Genomic DNA, 20,755 nt, shown 5'->3' with positions numbered 1-20,755 from the left:
AAGAAAAAAAAACACACAATGAACTATTGTAGGATCTGGCGATAGGAATGAGAGGCAAATAATAAATAAAATAGTTACTTTCCCCCTAATGAGAAAATAAAGGTTTCATTTAAATGTAAACATAAAAGCACTTTGGTATAAAGAGCAAAGCTTGTCAACTCCAGCACACAGATCTCATCTATCTTATGCCCTGTACACACGGTTGGACTTTCCAACGACAAAATCCGTCTGATTTTTTTCTGATGGATTTTGGCCCAAACTTATCTTGCATACACACGGTCAAACAAAGTTGTCGGAAAATCCGATCGTTCTGAACACGGTGATGTAGAACACATACGACGGAACTATAAATGGGCCAGGATCCAATAGCTATAGATCGTTCTGAACCGCGATGACGTAGAACACGTACGATGGGACTATAAATGGGCCAGTAGCCAATAGCTTTCATCTCGTAATTTATTTTGAGCATGCGTGGCACTTTGTCCGTCACTTTGTCTGTTGGAATTGTCTACACTCAAACTTTGTGTGTCGGAAATTCAGACAGAAAAAGTCTGATGTAGCCCACACACGATCGGATTTTCCGACAACGCGATCCAATCGCACATTTTCCGTCGGAAAGTCCGACTGTGTGTACAGGTCAAAAGTCTTGTTGGGACAGTCATTATTAAAGGCTGCTAAAACCAGAGGGAGAACATAGGGATGACCTCTTCATATGGGGATGCTTCTTCATTGCCCAATCAGCAGGCTGGAAGCAGAGAGGTGACCGGGCTATAATATGTATCTGAGAAGAAACAGAGAAGAGTGACCCCAATGATTGCGCTATCCAGCAGGGATTATGGATCAGAATCACAAATATTTTGGCAGGCAAAACAGTTTGCAGTCCTTGCTTGCAAAATGCTTCAGTGAGAAGGCAACATTAAAGCAGGAAATGCACCTTGGCATACCATGTTAATGTACAGTACACAATGTATACACCTATCAGAAAGTTCTCATCAATAGACAAAGGTAGAACTCTGTCAACAGTGAATTCCTCTTGTGGAATGGGGAAGAAGAGAGCCGAGAACTGGGAAAAGAAAACATCTTTGTTACAAAGGATTAAAAAGCTGAGGGCTATTTTCCATTGAGAAGAAAAAGCGGGTGCACAAATAATTCACACTCCTCCATTTTGATTAGATAAAATAGGTGTTGATAGAGCTCTTTACCCAAAAATATGTGCGGTTTGATGCAATTAGTAGTGTTGAGAGGCAGCACTCTAACAAACAGTGTAGCTCAAGAGGTCCCTTGGAATGAACTAAGAACATTTTAAAACAATGCGAGCGCCACAAGTCTAGTGGGAGGGTGCAAAAGAGCATCCTTCTTAGCCCCTGTACACACGGTCGGACATTCCGACGGAAAATGTCCGATTGGACCGTGTTGTCGGATAATCCGACAGTGTGTGGGCTCCATCGAACTGTTTCCGTCGGAATATCCCACAAAGTTTTAGAGCTGGGCAATAAAACTTTCCGACAACATGATCCGATCGGACTTTGTCCGATTGTGTGTAGAGAATTCCGATCGGACAAAGTGCCACGCATGCTCAGATCAAATTCCTAGACCAAAGCTATTGGCTACTAGCCTGAACGTAGTCCCGTCGGAACGAAATAACGTCATCACGTTACGCACGATCGGATTTTCCGACAACTGTGTCTGACCGTGTGTATGCAACGCCAGTTTCGGACAAAATCTGATGGATTTTGTTGTCGGAATGTCCGACCGTGTGTACAAGGGCTAAGACTTAAAGAATTCCTCTAAGCTTATAGACTATATAGAAATGGCAGCTTATCTTCCCAGCAGTGCAGTACGTTTCAACTGACGCATTTCAGGGGCTCATAAATCTCCTTTCATTAGGGCTAAGAAATAGAATAACATAAATCAATATCAATTAATAAAATTAGGTGCAAAGTAGCCAGGTATAAAGTCTTGAATGAATTCTATTACATTAATGGACAGTGTAAGAACATTACCAGGTATGAATGAAATTCCTACATAAGCACAGCAACCTGTGAAGGAGTAAACACATACACACAGACATATACTATATTACCAAAGGTTTTGGGACGCTTTGTGCACTGGTCCAAATCATTTGGTGGAGGGGAATTACCTTTGGTGGAGGGGTTGCTTTTTAGGGGTTCGGCTTGGTCCCTTAGTTCCAGTGAAGGGAAATCTTAACGCATCAGCATATCAAGACATTTTGGACAATTTTATGCTCCCAACTTGGTGGGAATAGTTTGGGGATGGCCCCTTCCTATTCCAACATGACTGCACCCCAGTGCACAAAGCAAAGCCCATAAAGGCATGGATGAGCGAGTTTGGGGTGGAGAAACATGACTGACCTGCAGAGTACTGACCTCAACCCGATAGAACACGTTTGGGATGAATTAGAGCGGAGACTGCAAGCCAGGCCTTCTTGTCCACATTAGTGTCTGACCTCATAAATGCACTTCTGGAAGAATGGCCAAACATTCCCATAGACACACTCCTAGACCTTGTGGACAGCCATCCCGGAAGAGCTGAAGCTGTTATATTTCCAAATGGGGGCTAACGTAATATTGAACCCTACAGACTAAGATTGGGATACCATTAAAATTCATGTGCATGCCCAATGCTAAGAGTCCTCTAGGGATCACTTGGATTGCTAGAGTATGTTAACTTGCACTGTTAATGACTAATGTGAGGTAAAAATGATGTACAGATAGTTCTATGCCACTTTACATTTCTGTATTGCTATGCTTTAGTTTTTGTCATGGAATGTGCGGAAAAACATAAATAAAATAAAAATTGTTATTTGGGAAAAAAAAAAAATTCATGTGCATGTAAAGGCAAGCTGCCCAATACTTCTGGTAATATAGTGTATATGTATATAGATATATACACATTTTTACTGGACCATTTATTGCCTGTGACAAGTGTGGCACACTCATACATTTCATTTTCTTTGGATCACTCTGATTAGATACCAGGAGAAGATGTTCTCTGTTTAGAAGAACGCAAAGGAGCATCCATGGAACAGAGAATCTTCAGATCGGCAGCAGACCCACACAGAAAATAAAGTGTAAAGTCTTTATTGAAGCATAAATATTAAAAGCACTGGATGATAAAGGAGCATCCATCTCAGACATGAAGAATTCCTCTAAGCTTACCCTATAAGGATGGAAGCCTACACAACAGTACCACCAATTCAGGTAGAGACCACCCTACTCCATATACAGTCCCCAAATAGTGGCGCTCAGCTCACCTCCAAGATGCAAGATATATGAAGATAGGATGGCCGCATACTCCACTGAAAACACCAGTTCTTTATTGAAGTATCAAAAGTTCAAAATAAAACACATCACATCACAAAAACACACTCAGACCTGTGTGCTCTTGCACTGTGATGTCTATTATTTTGAACTTTTGATAACTCAATAAAGAACTGGTGTTTTCAGTGGAGTATGCGGCCATCCTATCTAAATATATCTTGCATCAGGCCGCGTACACACGCGGGGACTGTTCGCTCAACTTTGTTCGTCAAACAGTTTCAGCGGACAGTCCGCTCAAAATTAGCATGGACGGACTTGGCCACACACGACGAACGAACAGTCCGCTGAAACCGTGCGCGATGACGTGAACGGCACGTACGACGGGACTAGAAAACGACGTCCTATTCACTGCAATGCAACCTTCGGCGTATAAATTCCTTCTGAGCATGCGCGGAACTTAGTTTGACGAACAAGCCTACACACGCGGGGACTGTCCGCTCAAACCAAGTTTCAGCGGACAGTTTTTCGGAAATTCCGAAAAACTTTGTTCAGCAGACTGTTCGCTGAAACTGTCCGCTGAAAGCCCACACACGAGCGGACTGTCCGCTGAAACACTGTTCAGCGGACAAAGTTGAGCGAACAGTCCCCGCGTGTGTACACGGCCTCAGGGATGGCAACTTATGCTCCTTGCAGTGCTGGCAATCATTGCTAAGCTACAAAAGACACGTGTCAATTAAACCATTGATATGCTAGATTATTCCTATCGAACTTCATGGGAGAATATAAACATATCCAAATCCAATAGCAGTTCTATTACAGTAAGCAGATATTGGTTCCTGGAAGAATCTCACTGTCTGCTTTACTAGGTAGGGGAGGAACACGCTCGCTGACTCACCTTTTATAAAGAAGCTATATAAGCACCTGATAGTAAGGAGTAACCAGTTTGTATACTACAACCTGCACAGCACTGACTGCTCCAATGACTGCGAGGGAGTGCTAAGAGAACAATAACCATTCAGTATCTTGAACTGTGTTCATAACATCCCAGCAAAGACATCCAGGAATTTTAACTTCACAACTCAGGAAAACTTCTGGTAGGTGAACAATGCTAAATGACATTGTAGGTGCGGATAATGTAAAAATAAGGAAATCTCTCTGTTAAACATTTTGTAGTTTAGATAAGTAAGGCAGCTATTGTATTCTTCGGTATGTGTTATTATTCTGATGTAGAATTAGTTAATTGATTTCATGGACAGAATTTATTTTAGAAGTTTGGGAATTGAATTTAATTTTGTAATATCAAGGCACTACATTTTTTTTTTTTTATCAATAAGACTATATCTTTAGTTGGCGCATTTCGATCACTTTTTCAGATTTTTTTCGATTTATTATAAAGTACTGTGAAGGGTAATGATGATATTCAATGCAAGCTTATTCACAGAAATATTAACTTGCTTCTCTAAAGATTCAGTTTATTAACCGCAATAAGAGACAGCTTCTGTTTTGGTTATGGTCGGCTACTGCCGTTACAAATTGTGCTTTGGTTGGTACATGAAGTTTAAATGGCGCTTTAAGGATCTCCATTTTTTTATTTGTGTCTGTAGAAAGGTAGTTTCATTTATGATATCACATGAATAAACAAATTCAAATTATATATATTTTTTTTTTTATTAGAGCAAGTTTTTTTTAGTACATTTAATATATTTATCCAAAGTTCTCATTTCACCTTAGTACACCTTCGAAAAAAGTGCTATGTATTGTTACAGAATCTAAAAACCCATTTCTTATCTAAATGACTTTGGAACCTTCTTGCTGAAATGTGAATTCTAAACCACTTTTGGACCTAAAAGAAAACATCATCATCTAGAGAGAACGATATTCTCTGAGAATTTGTGGCCCTCAGCTTGTTGAAGAACAACAAGTTCCAGCAAGCTGTGGAAGCTGGCAACACAGGAAGAACATCAGTCCTGAGGCCTTCAAGACCACCAGGATCTAGAAGTCCAGCTGATAAGAGGAGCTAAGGATGATCATCTACGTAACCTGAAGGTGGTGACAACTACAAATCTCAGCATGCTTAGTAAGCTCCAATCAGAGCAGGTTTGTTATTATACAACGTGGTAACAGAACACATTGGTTTCAATCAAAATCGGCAGAGAATGCTGATATGAGCAGACTGCCTGAAGGTGAAGGACCTGCAACATGGATCTAATCCTTAACTGGATGGCGTTTAGTTTCTAATGAACTGACATTTTTTGATCAATTTTTAAAATCAGAATGCTAATCTAGTTCAAACTCTTTCAGCCACTTTATATTTGCCTGGCTGCACATCATTGTTCTAGACTGGCTTCCTGATGGCGAGAAGGATGGACCATGTCTGCACAGCGTGTACTGGCACAGCCACTTGTAGTCTCAGTTGGGTATACAATTGGAAGATAGTTGGCACCCCATGAAAGCAAGTGTCTGAACCTTCATAGCCGGATCACCAAGTAATATTTGAATGAAACCTGAGATTTAAAAAAAGGGATTGGTGTAAAATCTAATTTAACATGCAATTAACAGTATGCAATGGCAGTTATTATGTCGGTGGCATGTATTGCATTACATTAGGCAGTTATCATATTATTTCTAGTACTGTTGCTTTATGGATCATGGTCTGCTCAGTACACATACAAAGTGTTTTATTTTTTTGGGCGTGTGTAGAGTTTTATCTGAGGTGTGGCAGTGAGTCTAAATACAGCTGGAATCCCTGTAAAAATCAGACTTGCCCTGCTCTCTAGGAATGTCTGAACAGTTAGATGGATGTTTCTTTATAGATGAAGCTTTTATCTGTGCATCAAACTGGGTGTTTGCAATATCAGATCCAATTACTATCATTTAAACTAATCCTATATCAAAAGCTTAATTGAAGGTAGCGTGAACAAAATAAATATAGACAACATACATAAGAGCGTGCTTGTGAATTAGCAGGAAGCATTGTCTTGCTGCCAAATGTAATTAATATACTAAAGCTGGCCATACACAGCAAGATTTCTCTTGTTCTGTCCATGGGCTGAAGAAAAGAAAATAAATAGATTCCTTCATCCACACTAAACCTCTGCACTGCCGGCTATTGTATTTAAGCAGCCATAGCACATCTCATAGGATCAGGGCTGGTTCTACCACTAGGCAAACTAGGCAGCCGCCTAGGGCGCACTGCTGCCAAGGGCGCCCGGCCACTGCTGTTCCTACTCTCTTCCCTCTACAGCAAGCAACTAAGTCTCAGCATCAGCAGGCAGCCGCCGCTCCATTTGCACATAGTGTCAGGGGCGCAGTAGAGGCAGAGGACTGTGTCTGTGTCCCAACTCCCGAATGAATGGAAGCAAGCAAACATTCATTGATGGGCACTGGTAGGCTGCATTTATGGGCGCTGGTGAGGCATTTGATAGGCACTTAATCAAAAAGGTGGGGTATACATGACAGGGCAAAGGGGGTGGAGTCAGGGGCCCAAAGTGTGCCAAGAAAATATCCCCCACACCCAAAGGTGTGCAGAGCCTATTGCATTAGGGTGTGCACCCCAAAGCTCCAACACACGGCTGTCCGCTGACATTTATGGACAGGAGAAAAGTGCCTGTTTTTTACAAGCCATCTGTACATGTAATGATAGTTGGGAACACAGGGCTGGGGTGTACACATGCTGCCACTGCGAGGCTTTGCTTCCTGACTGAAGCAGGAATTACAACCTCAGTCGCTTGCTGTGGGCACAGTGCCTGCTGAACGTATCCCATTCCAGCGACTGGGGCTGCTCTGCAAGTCCCCCTCAACTGTGTGCAATGCAGGTGCTTGCGTTATGCTAGTGCAGGGTTCTAGGGGTTAAAGCAGGGGGTGCGGAGGTGATACAATGCCTCATTGCCTGCCAAATGCTGTGATGGGGCGGGGCTGTGCAGGAAGCCGTTAAAACAGAAGCATCACACACTTATGAGCAAGAACCCCGTCAGTTTATCCAACTAGCAGATTGTTAACCATCACCCAATAGTACTAAATGGGTGATTAGGGTGTACCCAGGCACACCTGGAACACCCTGTGCCCACACCATTACACCACCACCATCAGCCTGAACAAGCCAGGATGGATCCATGCTTTCATAACATTTACCCCAAATTCTGACCCTTCCATCTGAATGTCGCAGCTGAAATCGAGACCCATCAGACCAGGCAATGTTTTTCCAATCTTCTATTGTCCAATTTTAGTGAGCCTGTGCCAATTAAAGCCTCAGTTTCCGGTTCTTTTGCTGACAGGAGTGGCACCTGGTGTGGTCTTCTGCTGCTGCAGCCCATCTCTCAAGGTTCGATGCAATGTGTATATACAGAATTTTCTTACTTATCATTACAACATGCATTGTGTAGCAATTGTGTATGCTCCCCCCCCCAGGAAAGTAGAGTTAACCTTAAAGCTATGACAAAGATATATTCACATCCACAAAATGTCAGCCATGGATCTGATATACACATGCACACACACACACACTTATATATATATATATATATATATATCTATATATATATATATATATATATATATATAGATATAGATTTATATTTTTATTAATAAAAAAGTATAAAAATTATATATAATATATATATATATATATATATATATATATATATTTATATATATATATATATATATATATATATTAATATATATATATATATATATATATATATATATATATATATAAATAAAATATATATATATAGATATCTATAAAAAAAAAATATATATATATATATATATATATGCAGTATATTACAAACTCATTACAGATATATATATATATATAGATATAGATTTATATTTTTATTAATAAAAAAGTATAAAAATTATATATAATATAATATATATATATATATATATATATATATATATATATATATATATATATATATATATTTATATATATATATTTATATATATATATATATATATATATATATTAATATATATATATATATATATAAATAAAATATATATATATAGATATCTATAAAAAAAAAAAATATATATATATATATATATATGCAGTATATTACAAACTCATTACAATTGACCAGAATTTGGAATATTGATATGAAACAAGAATCATTTGCATTGCAGTGCTAGTTGTCTCTTGTGTAGACAGCTAGGTCTGGTTATTTCCAGAAGACTATAGTCAATTTTGAACACATTGCACAACAAAATCCCTCGCTTTCTATTTCAAATCTTGTGACGTGTGACTCAACCTGTGTGTATGTTAAACTGGCTTGTACTGGCTGGCTGGGCGATACTACCTGGGTGAGGCCAAATAGCAAACTCAGTACGAAACTGTCACCCAGCAGCCGATGGTCACGTAGGCTCTGTGATTTGCAGCACAACAAGTGCCTGGAGTCACAGTATAAGATTTCATACTCAGTCTTTAAAGAGGAAGTAAAGGGAAAAAAAAATAAAAATAAAAAAACACACCCTGCAAGGCAAAGGCATAATGAGCTAGTATGCATAGCATACTAGCTCATTATGAATAACTTACCTGAGAACAAAGCCCCCGAATCGGTCCTCCGTCTTCCTCTTCACTGCTGCCATGGATCCCGGAGCGACTTCTGCATGCGCACGGGAGCCGACACTCGCCGCATATCGGCGCGATCTGCAGCCTGCCCAGTGCTCCTGCGCGCCGCTGTCTACGGCACATGCACCGTATACAGCGGTGCCTGTCTTCGGGTAAATATCTCCTAAACCGTGTAGGTTTAGGAGATATTTCTTGGACCTTACAGGTAAGCCTTAATCTAGGCTTACCTGTAGGTCAAAGTGGTTTGTAAGAGTTTACAACCACTTTAACAATGCAGCATCTTTTTTTTCCTTTAAAATATAAATATGCAGAAACCGGTTTTATAAGTTACTATTTCTGAGACAGCATAGGATCTTCTTCAACCCAACTGATGTTATCTTCTTGGAGCTTTGACTAACTGCTAGCATGCAAGAAAGGTTATTTACGAAAGGAAAATCACTTTGCACTGTAAGTGCACTTGGAAGTGCAGTTGCTCTAAATCTAAGGGGTAGATCTGAAATGAGGGGAAGCTCTGCTGATTTTATCATCCAATCATGTGCAAGCTAAAATGCTGTTTTTTATTTTCCTTGCATGTCCCCCTCAGATCTACAGCAACTTTACTTCCATGTGCACTTGCAGTGCAAAGTGGATTCACCTTTAGTAAATAACCCCCATTGTGTTTTTTTCAAAATTGTCGCTCTTTTTTTTTTATAGCATAAAAAATAAAAAACGCAGAGATGATCAAAAACCACAAAAAGAAAGCTCTATTTGTGGGGAAAAAAAGGACATCAATTTTGTTTGGGTACAGCATTGTATGACCGCACAATTGTCAGTTAAAGCGCCACAATGCCGAATCGCAAAAAATGGCCTGGTCATTCAGCAGCCAAATCTTCTGGGGCTGAAGCAGTTAAAGATGTAAACTCTTATTGAATTACATTTACTTTTCTAAACCATTGTGTATGATAAACAGCTCCTGGTTCTAAAATTATGTATAAAACTTTTTTTTAATTTTCATAAATTAGCCAGCACTATAACCTGTGGCAGACTATTATAAACAGTGTAATAATGCACATATATATAGCATAACCTAACCTAAGCATAAATTTGACGTATATTGTGCCACAAATACAACATCAGGTTAGAGTCGCTGGCAAAAAGAAAGGAATGAAAAACTCTTATGTGTTATTGCACGTAGACCAGTACCATTCATCTTATTATAGATCATGTGACGCGTACATAATTCAAATTTTTGGGATGTGACGCTCTCTTCTATCAGAGAAGTAATTTAGTGAGTATGTACAGAAAATAAATGACATAACCTACATACCGGCTGATGATCGAGTCACAAGTTTTACATAAGTGCCCCCTACTGGTGACAATGTTGCATTAATTATTTTTTAACCAAAAACCTACAAAAAGCATTATTCATTAGAGATAAAGCGATTTATATTAATAAAATCAGTGGGGATAATCTTTACACACACACACACACACACACACACACACACATATATATACATATATATATATATATATATATATATATATATATATATATATATATATATAAAATTCTTTTTTGAAAAATAAGTGCGATTTACTATTTAGAGTTGACCAATTGAGACAATGAGAAATTGCCCTCTTGCTCCAATAAGTAAATGTTTTTTTTTTTTTAAATAGTGGTAAAAACCAAAACACAATATCAGCTGACTCATAGACTAGTATTATTTTCCAAAAGCAGAGTAATAAGAAAAATGTTCTGCTCCCCATATCCATTCATAAAGACAAACTATGCAACTTTTTATAAAAAAATAAAAATAATATATATATATATATATATATATATATATATATATATATATATATATATATATATATATATATATACAGTGTATATTCCTCTTTATACTAACTTTGGTTCTCATCATTGGATTTTTATTGTGTATCTAAGTCCAAGAATAAAAATGTATATACATTATACAGTATTTTTGTCTTGGAGTGACAGCACACTCATTCACTGTACTATATCTAAGGGGGAGCAGTGTTGTTACCCTAGAAAAAGACAACAGAACATGGTGGTTGATTTACTAAAACTGGAGAATGCAAAATCTGGTGCAGCTGTGCATGGCAGCCAATCGGCTTTTAACTTCAGCTTATTCTTTGACAAAGCTTTGAGAAAAAAATGGAAGCTGATTGGTTTCTATGTAGAGCTGGGCCAGGTTTTGCACTCTTCTGTTTTGGTAAATCTACTCCACTGTCTCTATAATAATGCTGGCAATAAAGCAAAACTATAATGCCCGAACACACGATCGGACATTGATCGGACATTCCGACAACAAAATCCATGGATTTATTCCGACGGATGCTGGCTCAAACTTGTCTTGCATACACACGGTCACACAAATCTTGTCGGAAATTCCAAACGTCAAGAACGCGCTGACGTACAACACGTACGACGAGCCGAGAAAAAAGAAGTTCAATAGCCAGTGCGGCTCTTCTGCTTGATTCCAAGCATGCGTGGAACTTTGTGCTTCGGAATTGTGTACACACGATCGGAATTTACGACACCGGATTTTGTTGTCGGAAAATGTGAGATCCAGATCTCAAATTTTGTGTGACGAAAATTCTGATGGAAAATGTCCAATGGAGCCTACACACAGTCGGAAATTTCCGACAACAAGCTCCCATCGAGCATATTCCGTCGGAAAATCTGACCGTGTGTACGGGGCATAAGTGTGCAGCGGAAATGGAGAGCACAGTAAATTACTAGCTCTTAAAGTGGAAGTAAACTCCCCTATCGTTTTCAGCCAAGGAAGCTGCCATCTTTGCCTCTGTTTAATCTTCAACTGCTATGGTGCTGCACATGTGATTCATTATGACACCAGCCATTGGATGGTTTGATAGTTTGGCTGAGAGCACAGCCAGTGTGCAGTTAGCATTCCCTTTTCTTTTTAACTGTTTAAATCCATGGGTTTACTTCCACTTTAAGAGTTCTAGATGGAGCAACAAGTCTTTTTTTTACACGTATCGAAGATATAACAGAACATTTTCAATAATATGAAAGGATGTGTCATCCGCACTCCACTGTTGGGTCATCTTACCATAGTTATTAATGGTCACTAAATTAACTGCATACAACAATGTCCCCACCGACATGTCACCAACCTTCCTTGACACGTTTCACCACTCCTGTCTTGCCCATAAAGATAGGGAAAGTCCCCCTATCCTCGTAAGAAAGCCAGGAGTGGTGAAATGTGTTAAGCATGGTTGGTGCTCGGGTGGGGACATTGTTGTAAGCCGTCAATTTATTGGCTATTATTAAAGAGGGAGTCTACTGGAAAAAAAATTATTGAAAGCCAGCAGCTATAAATACTACAGCTGCTGACTTTTAATAAATGGACACTCACCTGTTCCAGGGTCCAGCTATGTCGATCGCTCGGCTCTCAGCTGCTGCTGCCGCCATTCTCGGTGAGGGAATCAGGAAGCGAAGCCTTGCGGCTTCACTTCCCGGTTCCCTACTGCACATGCGCGAGTCACGCAGCACAATGGAAATGGTCCGCGCTGTCTCTGGGACCTGTTTGTGTCCCAGCAGACAGGAAACAGCATAGACTACCGTGGGAGTCTATGCCCGAAAATGGGTGCAAATGCCTGCCTTAGACAAGTATCTGAACCCCCTCCCCCCTGAAAGGTGCCAACTGTGACACCGGAGGGGGGGGAGGGTTCTGATGAGCGGAAGTTCCACTTTATGGTGGAACCCCCGCTTTAAATATGCTCAGAAGAGCTAACAGTGGAGTGCGATTGATACATCCTTTTTATATTTTTCATTTAGAGTGGAGACGGACTATAGTGGCTAGCACCCGGACTGGTCATGTATAATGGGTGCACGTCTTCAACAGAGCTATAGATTTGTGTATGTTTCAGAATGCTTTCAATGGCATATTTAACAGACCTAAAGGAAGGAAATAGGACAAGATCATTGTTAGCGTATACATTTAATACTAAGAGATAAAGATTTCCAATCACGGATATGATATAATGGATATAGGGATTACATTTTTTTTTTTTACAGTCTGGTACAGTGAATGGAGTCGTACACATAGGAGGGAGTTGTGTGTGTCATTCAATGCGAACCATAAGCCTCAGTTCATAATCAAGATGCTGAAACAATTCCATCCTTTATTTCTCCCCAGGGCATGAATGTCCTTTTGTGAGTGGAGGATGAGGTAATTGTCTAGATCCATGCTACCAGCTGCTAGTGATGAGGTTGTGTTGAGAGATGCTGAGTGCAAAAGACAAGAATTCCCTCCAATCACATGACAACAATGACACAGTCCCATAATTTGTTCACGTGCTGTCTTTAGGAATTTCAAAATCACTTATGTAAGATTCTCAACACACAAACAGATCAGTTATGTAGTCCTGTCACATAACCATAACACGTGTGTGTAGCGATGACACTGCATAATGAATTTTATGCACCTGCTAAATAATTGGAAATATTGTGCCTCCTGACTGTGGAATAGAGACATGGGTCCTGCCAAGAAGGATGTCATTATTGGGATCCATAGCATGCTTTCTCTGATTAGTCGTGGAGCTAGCATAGGAATAGATGGGGTCTTGTAACTGGGAAGTACCAAAGATAATAAATATATATTTTATGATAGCGTTTACTATCTGGTAGAAACAGGTCAAAGTAGCATGGCAGCTTCTAGTATATCCCCGCCTTCATAACAAGAACTCACATAACTCAGACATTGCAGTTCCATGCTGGAGAGTGATAATAACGGCAAAGCTATTTATTGTAGATCAGCCTTTCTCAACCTTTAAAACACAGAGGAACCTTTAAAATAACTTTCTGATCTCAGGGAACCCCTGCTAAAAATTACTATATCTAAAACTCATGATACATTAGTGTGATGGTCAGTGGGAAGAATGCTCCTTATATTTGCGGTCATTGAGAAGAATTATCCCTTCACAGATGGCTAGAAAGTGGGAACTTATCTTATGCCCTGTACACACGGTGGGACATTCCGACCACAAAATCCATGGGATTTTTTCTGATGGATTTTGGCCAAAACTTGTGTTGCATACACAAGTTGTCAGAAAATCCAATAGTTCTGAATGAGGTGACGTCAAACACATACGTCGGATCTATAAACAGGCCAGTAGCCAATAGCTTTCGTCTCTTCGTTTTTTCTGAGCATGCGTTGCATTTTGTCTGTCGGAATTGTCTACACACGATCTGAATTTATGCGAAAAATTTTAGATCCTGCTCTCAAACTTTGTGCATCGGAAAATCTGACATAAAAAGTCAGATGAAGCCCACAGACGATCAGATTTTCCGACAACATGATCCGATCGCACAATTTCCGCCGGAAAATCCAACCATGTGTACAGGGCATAAGAGCAGAAATTGCTCATTGCTAAAGGAGCAACCTCTGGAGGAACCCCAAAGATCCATTGAACCCTGTTTGAGAAACCCTGTTGTAGATGCAATGTAAAGTGACTGTTCGATGATGGATTGCCTTAATGTAAGCAACACTTAGGGAGACCCTTTTACATCTTCTGTGCCTTGCAGGTCCTTCTTTGTCTAAACACCAGTGACTTGAAAGCTAGACAACCCATGGTTTAAGACTATTTGGGGGGCTAATGCACAAACCTCATGGCTAGTGGGGGGGGGGGGGGACTTAATTCTTCTCAGTGTTAATTTTGGACCTTGGAAGGTTCATAAGTAAGCTCTAATGAGCAGGGCCCTCTGATTCCTCTTGTACCAAATTGTAATGTAACTGTAATGTCTGCCCTCATGTTGTAAAGCGCTGAGAAAACTGTTGGCGCTATATAAAACCTGTATTATAATAATAATAATAAGTATGTAAGCATATAGAAAACAAACTCCTGGCACTAGGAATATTATGTACAACTGCTCATGAAAAAGGTCTCTTCCAGACGGGTGGTCAGAGGGGGGTTTGGCTGCCCATCTGAACTGTAATATACAAACTGGACATAGTTGTTCACTGTTAACTCAGGGTGCAGAGTTTGATAAGTGGCTCTGCTTGTCAAACTAGCCAAGTTCAATAGGGCCAAGCCACAACCATGTGCAATACACAGGAGTGCGGGGTGTGGGAATTATTTAACCTGTGGGAATGCATGGGTTAAATAAGGTAGTAAGAAGGAAACCTTCCTGGCTTTCCAATGCCTTCTGAAAAGCACTGTGACTGGAAGAAGAGAGCCCAAGATCAGTACAGTGGGGATTTCTGCAGATCCTGACCTGGAGTGAAGAACAGATCCATGCCTCCTGGGGTTTGCAGTGTGCAGGAGCTAATACATGAAGAGCTTGGCTGAGCAGAGTGGTGGCAGAGTGTCAGGACCTCTCCTAGGCAATGCTCTGCTGCCAGAACGGAGAATCCCTGTTGTATTGATCAGCTCCCCAAGGCTCTCTTCTTCCAGCTCTCCACATGGACATCTGTCAGTGTGCCTCTTTGAGCCTGTCAGCCTCCCCAGTAAGGAAGCTGACAGGCTCAGAGAGGCATGCTCACAGTGGAGGCATCAAAAGCCAGACAGGGACTGCCAAAGGACTGAATGTGGCCCCTGGGGCCAAAATTTGCCTTGTTCTGATACGGACTAATCCAAAGAGGAATCCCCAAGCTTTGAGTCAATTGATAGCCCCAGTAGTGTCAGAAACAGAGAAGGAAAAAAAGGAGAGCAAGTAAGTATGTGCAGCAGAGGAGGGAAGTAAAAAGGGAGAGTGGGATAAGGCGAGGCGTACCGCAAGAGTCCCAAAAAAAGTTAGAAACAATTTGCTTTGGTCCATGGACCCTTTGTCTTTTGTCAATCTACTATGTAACAAGAGTAACGGGGGTTTATCTTAGTTCTTTGGCACAGCTTGGTGGAGTATACAGTGAACAATCATTGCATCCATTTATTGTTTATTCAAAACTACACAATATAGTAAGATTGATTAAAAACTGGCAAACATTACAAGGAAATATGTTGTGGGAAAATACCTAATTGCGGTGTCACATCATTGTGTCTTAGCAAGCATGACACTGCATTGTAAAATACCTAATAAAGTATGAGTTCCGTTGGAAATTATAACATTACATCAGGTTATAAACTTTCCAAGCATTAACAGAATGAACTGTTATTTATTTATTTATAGCTCATATAACCTTTGTAGTTTACCTAGCAGACTAGTCAGTAGCTAAGCATTTATACCAGTCAGATTTCAGACTGTGGTAGTGCGGATTATTAATGATTGCTAACAAAGGTGACAGAAATATTGGCTTAGCATTTTTAAGAGGTAAGGTTACTAAAGAGGCAGAGATTCTGCTGATCATTGTCATTTTTTTATATTATCTTTCAATATGGACATGGGCAATCTGCACCTCCAGTCATTGGCATGGTTGCCAGCAGTCCCTGATTTTCTGGGATTCTAAAATGCTTCGGCGACATTGTCATAAGTTATTCCTTTGTTAGCAACAACTCATCTGCAATCATAGGAAAATAAGAATATTAAACACACACCTTGGTATAGTGGTAATCTTGTACTTTACATCAGGCAACAGGCATCACACGTCGATGATTTGGGAGCTTGCAGGATTCCCTTTTCAAGGAATTTGAAACTCTGCCATGACAAGGGGATCCCACAAGGTCCGCAAATGTCAACTTGTGATGCTTGTTGCTTTACGTGAATTAAATATATGCAAACTATATACCACTGTTACTATTTGGTGTTTATTAGTACTAAATCTACCAATTTCTTCTGGCTATATTTTACTGTCTGCATGATTACTCATAAAGTAATTTAAATAACTGAATATGAATAAATTAACAAACACATAGATATTTGTGTTCATAACAGTAGCAATTATCATAAAAATCAGTAGATGTTATATATATAAAATTTACGGTATAAATAAACATTTTAGTTTTTTGTGGTAAAATTATGAAAATCCAATAATGAAAACAGGCACAGTAAATAGTACTAATCACAAATGCAGATACTTTAATTATGTGAATTCTTATTGGACAATTTAGATATCTGTATATTGCGCTTTGCCTTGGTAAATGAGAGCAGAATTTTTTTCAGCTTACATTACATTTGTCTTTGGGTTGTAGCGACCTCCAAGCCGTGTTCTAATATCTATGTCCATTACATGACAGAATTAACATAACACTATATTTTTAAAATGTCGAATTTTTTACATATTCTTATAAATTGTTAATTTAGCCTTTTTTCGTCTTCAACAGGTCTCAAACATGGATATGACAACTGAAGTCTGGCATACGCAAGTAGATGTAGAAGAAGGGTTGGAGAGCAGACTTGAGTGTACGATCTGTTTTAACTGCTATGACAACATTTTCAAGACCCCTAAGGTCCTTCAGTGTTCACACACTGTCTGCTTGGAGTGTGTAGCAAGGCTTGTAGCGTCACTCCCACCAGAGAGTGAGCAGGGCAAGGTGTCATGTCCTTTTTGCCGGCAACCCACACCAATCCCGCAGCAGGGAGTTACAGCACTACAGACAAACCAAGAACTGTTATCTAACTTGCCTCCCCATCAACGTAAAGAAGAACCAGTTTGGATTGAGGGTACCAAGCTTTGTTACAAACAAGACCCAGAGTCCAACCAATCAGACTTGTGTATCTGTGTAGACATTGGGTTAAGCAAAAAAGACATTCCCCCACCACCAAGGCCAAGATCCAGACTGCAGAGGTTCTGCTGTCTGTGCACCGACTGGAAAAGACTCTTACTTATCGCTTTTATGGTGATCGTTTTATTCTGCATCCTCCTTTGGCCAGTACAGTGCATCCTTAAGACGGGGAACCTAAAATGTACAACAGAGGCAACACCTACTAAGCTGCCTACTAATTCCCTTCTAGTAACACATGGAATATAAGCAAGAATTACAGTGGACTTAAGTCAACAGCAGAGGGACTCTGCTTACTGTGGAAATTGTATAAGCAGGACACCCACTGACTTGCACATCTGTTTCATTGCCCTCTATGTACATTGCTCGGAGGTTAAAACGTAAAACTTGGTTTTCATGTCGATTTTGAGACAAAACCAGAAACTACCTGTTGTACCATGGATGTTAACAGGTTCTATTTGATGGACAGAAAGTGTGGCAAGTTTGCAGGGACAGGATGCTGCCATGGTGTTACAGAATGGCACTCTACATTGATGTGAATGGCCATGTTGACATTGGGCTACAGCATACAGTTGGAAAATACAGTATTATATGACCGTTATGAACCTGAAGAAATGTAAAACTTTATGTGCGCTTCATGCAAGAAAAAGTTTTTTAGTGTTCAAAAAGTGAATGGCAGTTCTAGCAAAATCATACTTCCATAAAGACTAGGCATGTCAAACTGGTGCTTTATGGGCTGCATGGGGCCTTCTCTCTCTTCTCTGCGGTCCTTCTTGATTAAAGGATCAAAAATGAAATTGGCCCCTAGCTGTTCTCCAGTTCATAATTTACACTTTCTTACATCATTGTGCAGCTAAATACTTCAGGAGATGTTTTATGGACCCTTTCTCTGAGATTGAATATAGTAACTTGCAATTTTTACTATACTGTCACTTTTGAAAGTGCCATAATCTTTTCCTGGATTAAAGTGGATGCGGCCCTCCATAGACATAATGTGGCCCCCTTAAAGATTTAGTCTTCTCCATTTGACTCGCTGTATTATTTGAATTTAATATGCTTGATATATACAAATCTTGCAATGCAGTGATGCCTATAATTCAGCCTATAATTGAACTTTTCAGAAAAAACTGAATATATATATATATATATATATATATATATATATATATATATATATATATATATATATATAGTGTTTTAGAAAAACCAAGACCAAATACAAAGGATTATTAACACTGTGCACCAACAGCCTTTTATAATAACTGTTCAATAATTCTACTTGATCTCTGCAATTTCTCCCATAACCCCGTGTCTAATGCACGGCAAAACAAAATCACTTGTCTCTTCCACCAAAGCTTGGCTTAATGTATATGCTGCTAAAGGAAATAAAAATCCTTAGTCCTAAGTGCCTCATAAAACTGGCATAAAGCAATGGAGACACGATGTGGGGTTTTATTCGCTACAAATAACCGTTTAACCGGGTGAATAGATGAAAATCATTAAGGTGTGGGATTGGATTTTTATACCTCTAAAATGCCAGGTTCCACTGCAATCTTCTATCAGCCCTAATGGAGCTGTAAACAAACATTTTATGCTATTGAACACATTAAAAGTACAACACGAAGGATATGAGGTTTAGAACAAGGGGTCGTGGTTCTAAAAGGCTGGAATGTTTATTGACAATATAGAAAAAGATTCCATGGCCCTCACTTTTTTTTTTTTTTCAGTTTGTAAAGCTTCTGTGTAATTAGGCTGCTACAGTTCAGGTAGCCATGTTGTGAGCAGAACAAATTTTCACCTATAGGAAGTGACATCACAGATTGCCAGGAAGTGTGTTATTAACTGAAACCAAGAGCAATTGGAACCATGTATCAAACAATTGAGGAGGTGTGGGTAGAAGTATTGTCCACAGCACCTGGTTGGCTCTTTATTTTAAAGTGGAACTAAGCCCACTGATTTAACGGTTTGCCAAAACCATTATATTCAAGACATGCCATGAATGATAACTGTCACGGTTACTTGGCCTCTCAACCTGAAATATCAAGCCATCAAATCGCTGGTGTCATAATTGAAATATGCAGCACAATGTCAACTGCAGATCAAACAGAGGCTAAGATGGCAGCTTCTTTGGCTGTAAAGAACAGGAGGGTTTATGCCACGTACACACGACCTGACTTTTCGAGGGACTAGGTCCGACGGTCTTTCCGACAGACTTTTGGCGGAGTTGGACTTTCCGAATGAACGGACTTGGCCACACACAATTACACCAAAGTCCGACGGATTCTAACGTGATGACGTACGACTGGACTAGGATAAGGAAGTTCATAGCCAGTAGCCAATAGCTGCCCTAGCGTCGGTTTTTGTCTGTCGGACTAGCATATACACGAACGGATTTCTCGGTCCGGCGGAGTTCCGGTGGAAAAATTTTAAACATGTTCTATTTCTAAAGTCCGCCAGATTTTTGGCAAGCAAAGGTCCGATGGAGCCCAAACAAGATCGAATTGTACGGACTTGTCTGGACTTGTTCCGTCAGACCTTTGCTGTCAAAAAGTCCGGTCGTGTGTACGTGGCATAAGTTGCACTTTAAGCTTCTTAGCTGGAAAAAATGACACCTGGAGTAATGAATGCTGTGGGCCGGTTTTTTGAAGCTTCTGATTTATCATACAGCAATGTTGCATCAAAGACATGAATCCAGCAAACAAGCCATGAAATTAAAGCACTTATTATTTCATGTAGCTTTTTGTTCTTTGTTATTTATACCTTGTTACTTTGACACTGTGAACAATTTTATATAAAACTGTATTTACTGATAAAAAATAAAAATTAAAAAATAAAACTGAGAGAAATATTGAAGATCATTGCTATTACCCTTCTGGAAAGGCTTGTTGCCTGGGGGTTGATTTACCAAAGGCAAGTAGGCTGTTCACTTTGCAAGGGAATTATCCCGGAGCTTAGTGAATGAGGTGAAACTCTTGCATGTTCAATCATGTGCAAGTAAAACATGCTGTTTTAATTTTTATTAAAGCGACTAGGTATTCTTTACAAACTGAAACTTTACCACATTTACTAAGCTGTGGAGAGCTTGCAAAGTGAACAGCCTACTTACCCCTAGTAAATCAATCCCAATAACCTGAAATAAACATACAAACCTGAATAGCCTCAGTGAAGATCAGGGCTCCTAATCGACTTATTTGTCCCAGGTCACTTGCCCAGAAGGTACTTAAAGCGGTAGTAAACCCGCATTTTTTTTTTTTTTTTTTTTTAAACC

General features: G+C 39.6%; 1 protein-coding gene across 1 annotated transcript; it reads left to right on the top strand.

Annotated features, from left to right (window-relative positions):
* Nucleotides 1–4,232: 4,232 nt before the first annotated feature.
* Nucleotides 4,233–20,323, top strand: RNF223 (ring finger protein 223). The gene is made up of 2 exons (XM_077458102.1): nucleotides 4,233–4,375; nucleotides 17,089–20,323. The coding sequence occupies exon 2, from the start codon at nucleotides 17,098–17,100 to the stop codon at nucleotides 17,734–17,736; it is 639 nt and encodes a 212-aa protein (XP_077314228.1). The 5' UTR covers nucleotides 4,233–4,375; nucleotides 17,089–17,097; the 3' UTR covers nucleotides 17,737–20,323.
* Nucleotides 20,324–20,755: the final 432 nt, after the last annotated feature.

The sequence above is a fragment of the Lithobates pipiens genome, unplaced genomic scaffold, assembly GCF_037356315.1.
Source record: "Lithobates pipiens isolate NorthernLeopardFrog02 unplaced genomic scaffold, aLitPip1_a1.2 Scaffold_27, whole genome shotgun sequence".
Classification (NCBI taxonomy): domain Eukaryota; kingdom Metazoa; phylum Chordata; class Amphibia; order Anura; family Ranidae; genus Lithobates; species Lithobates pipiens.
This window is presented reverse-complemented; position numbering and strand designations above follow the sequence as displayed.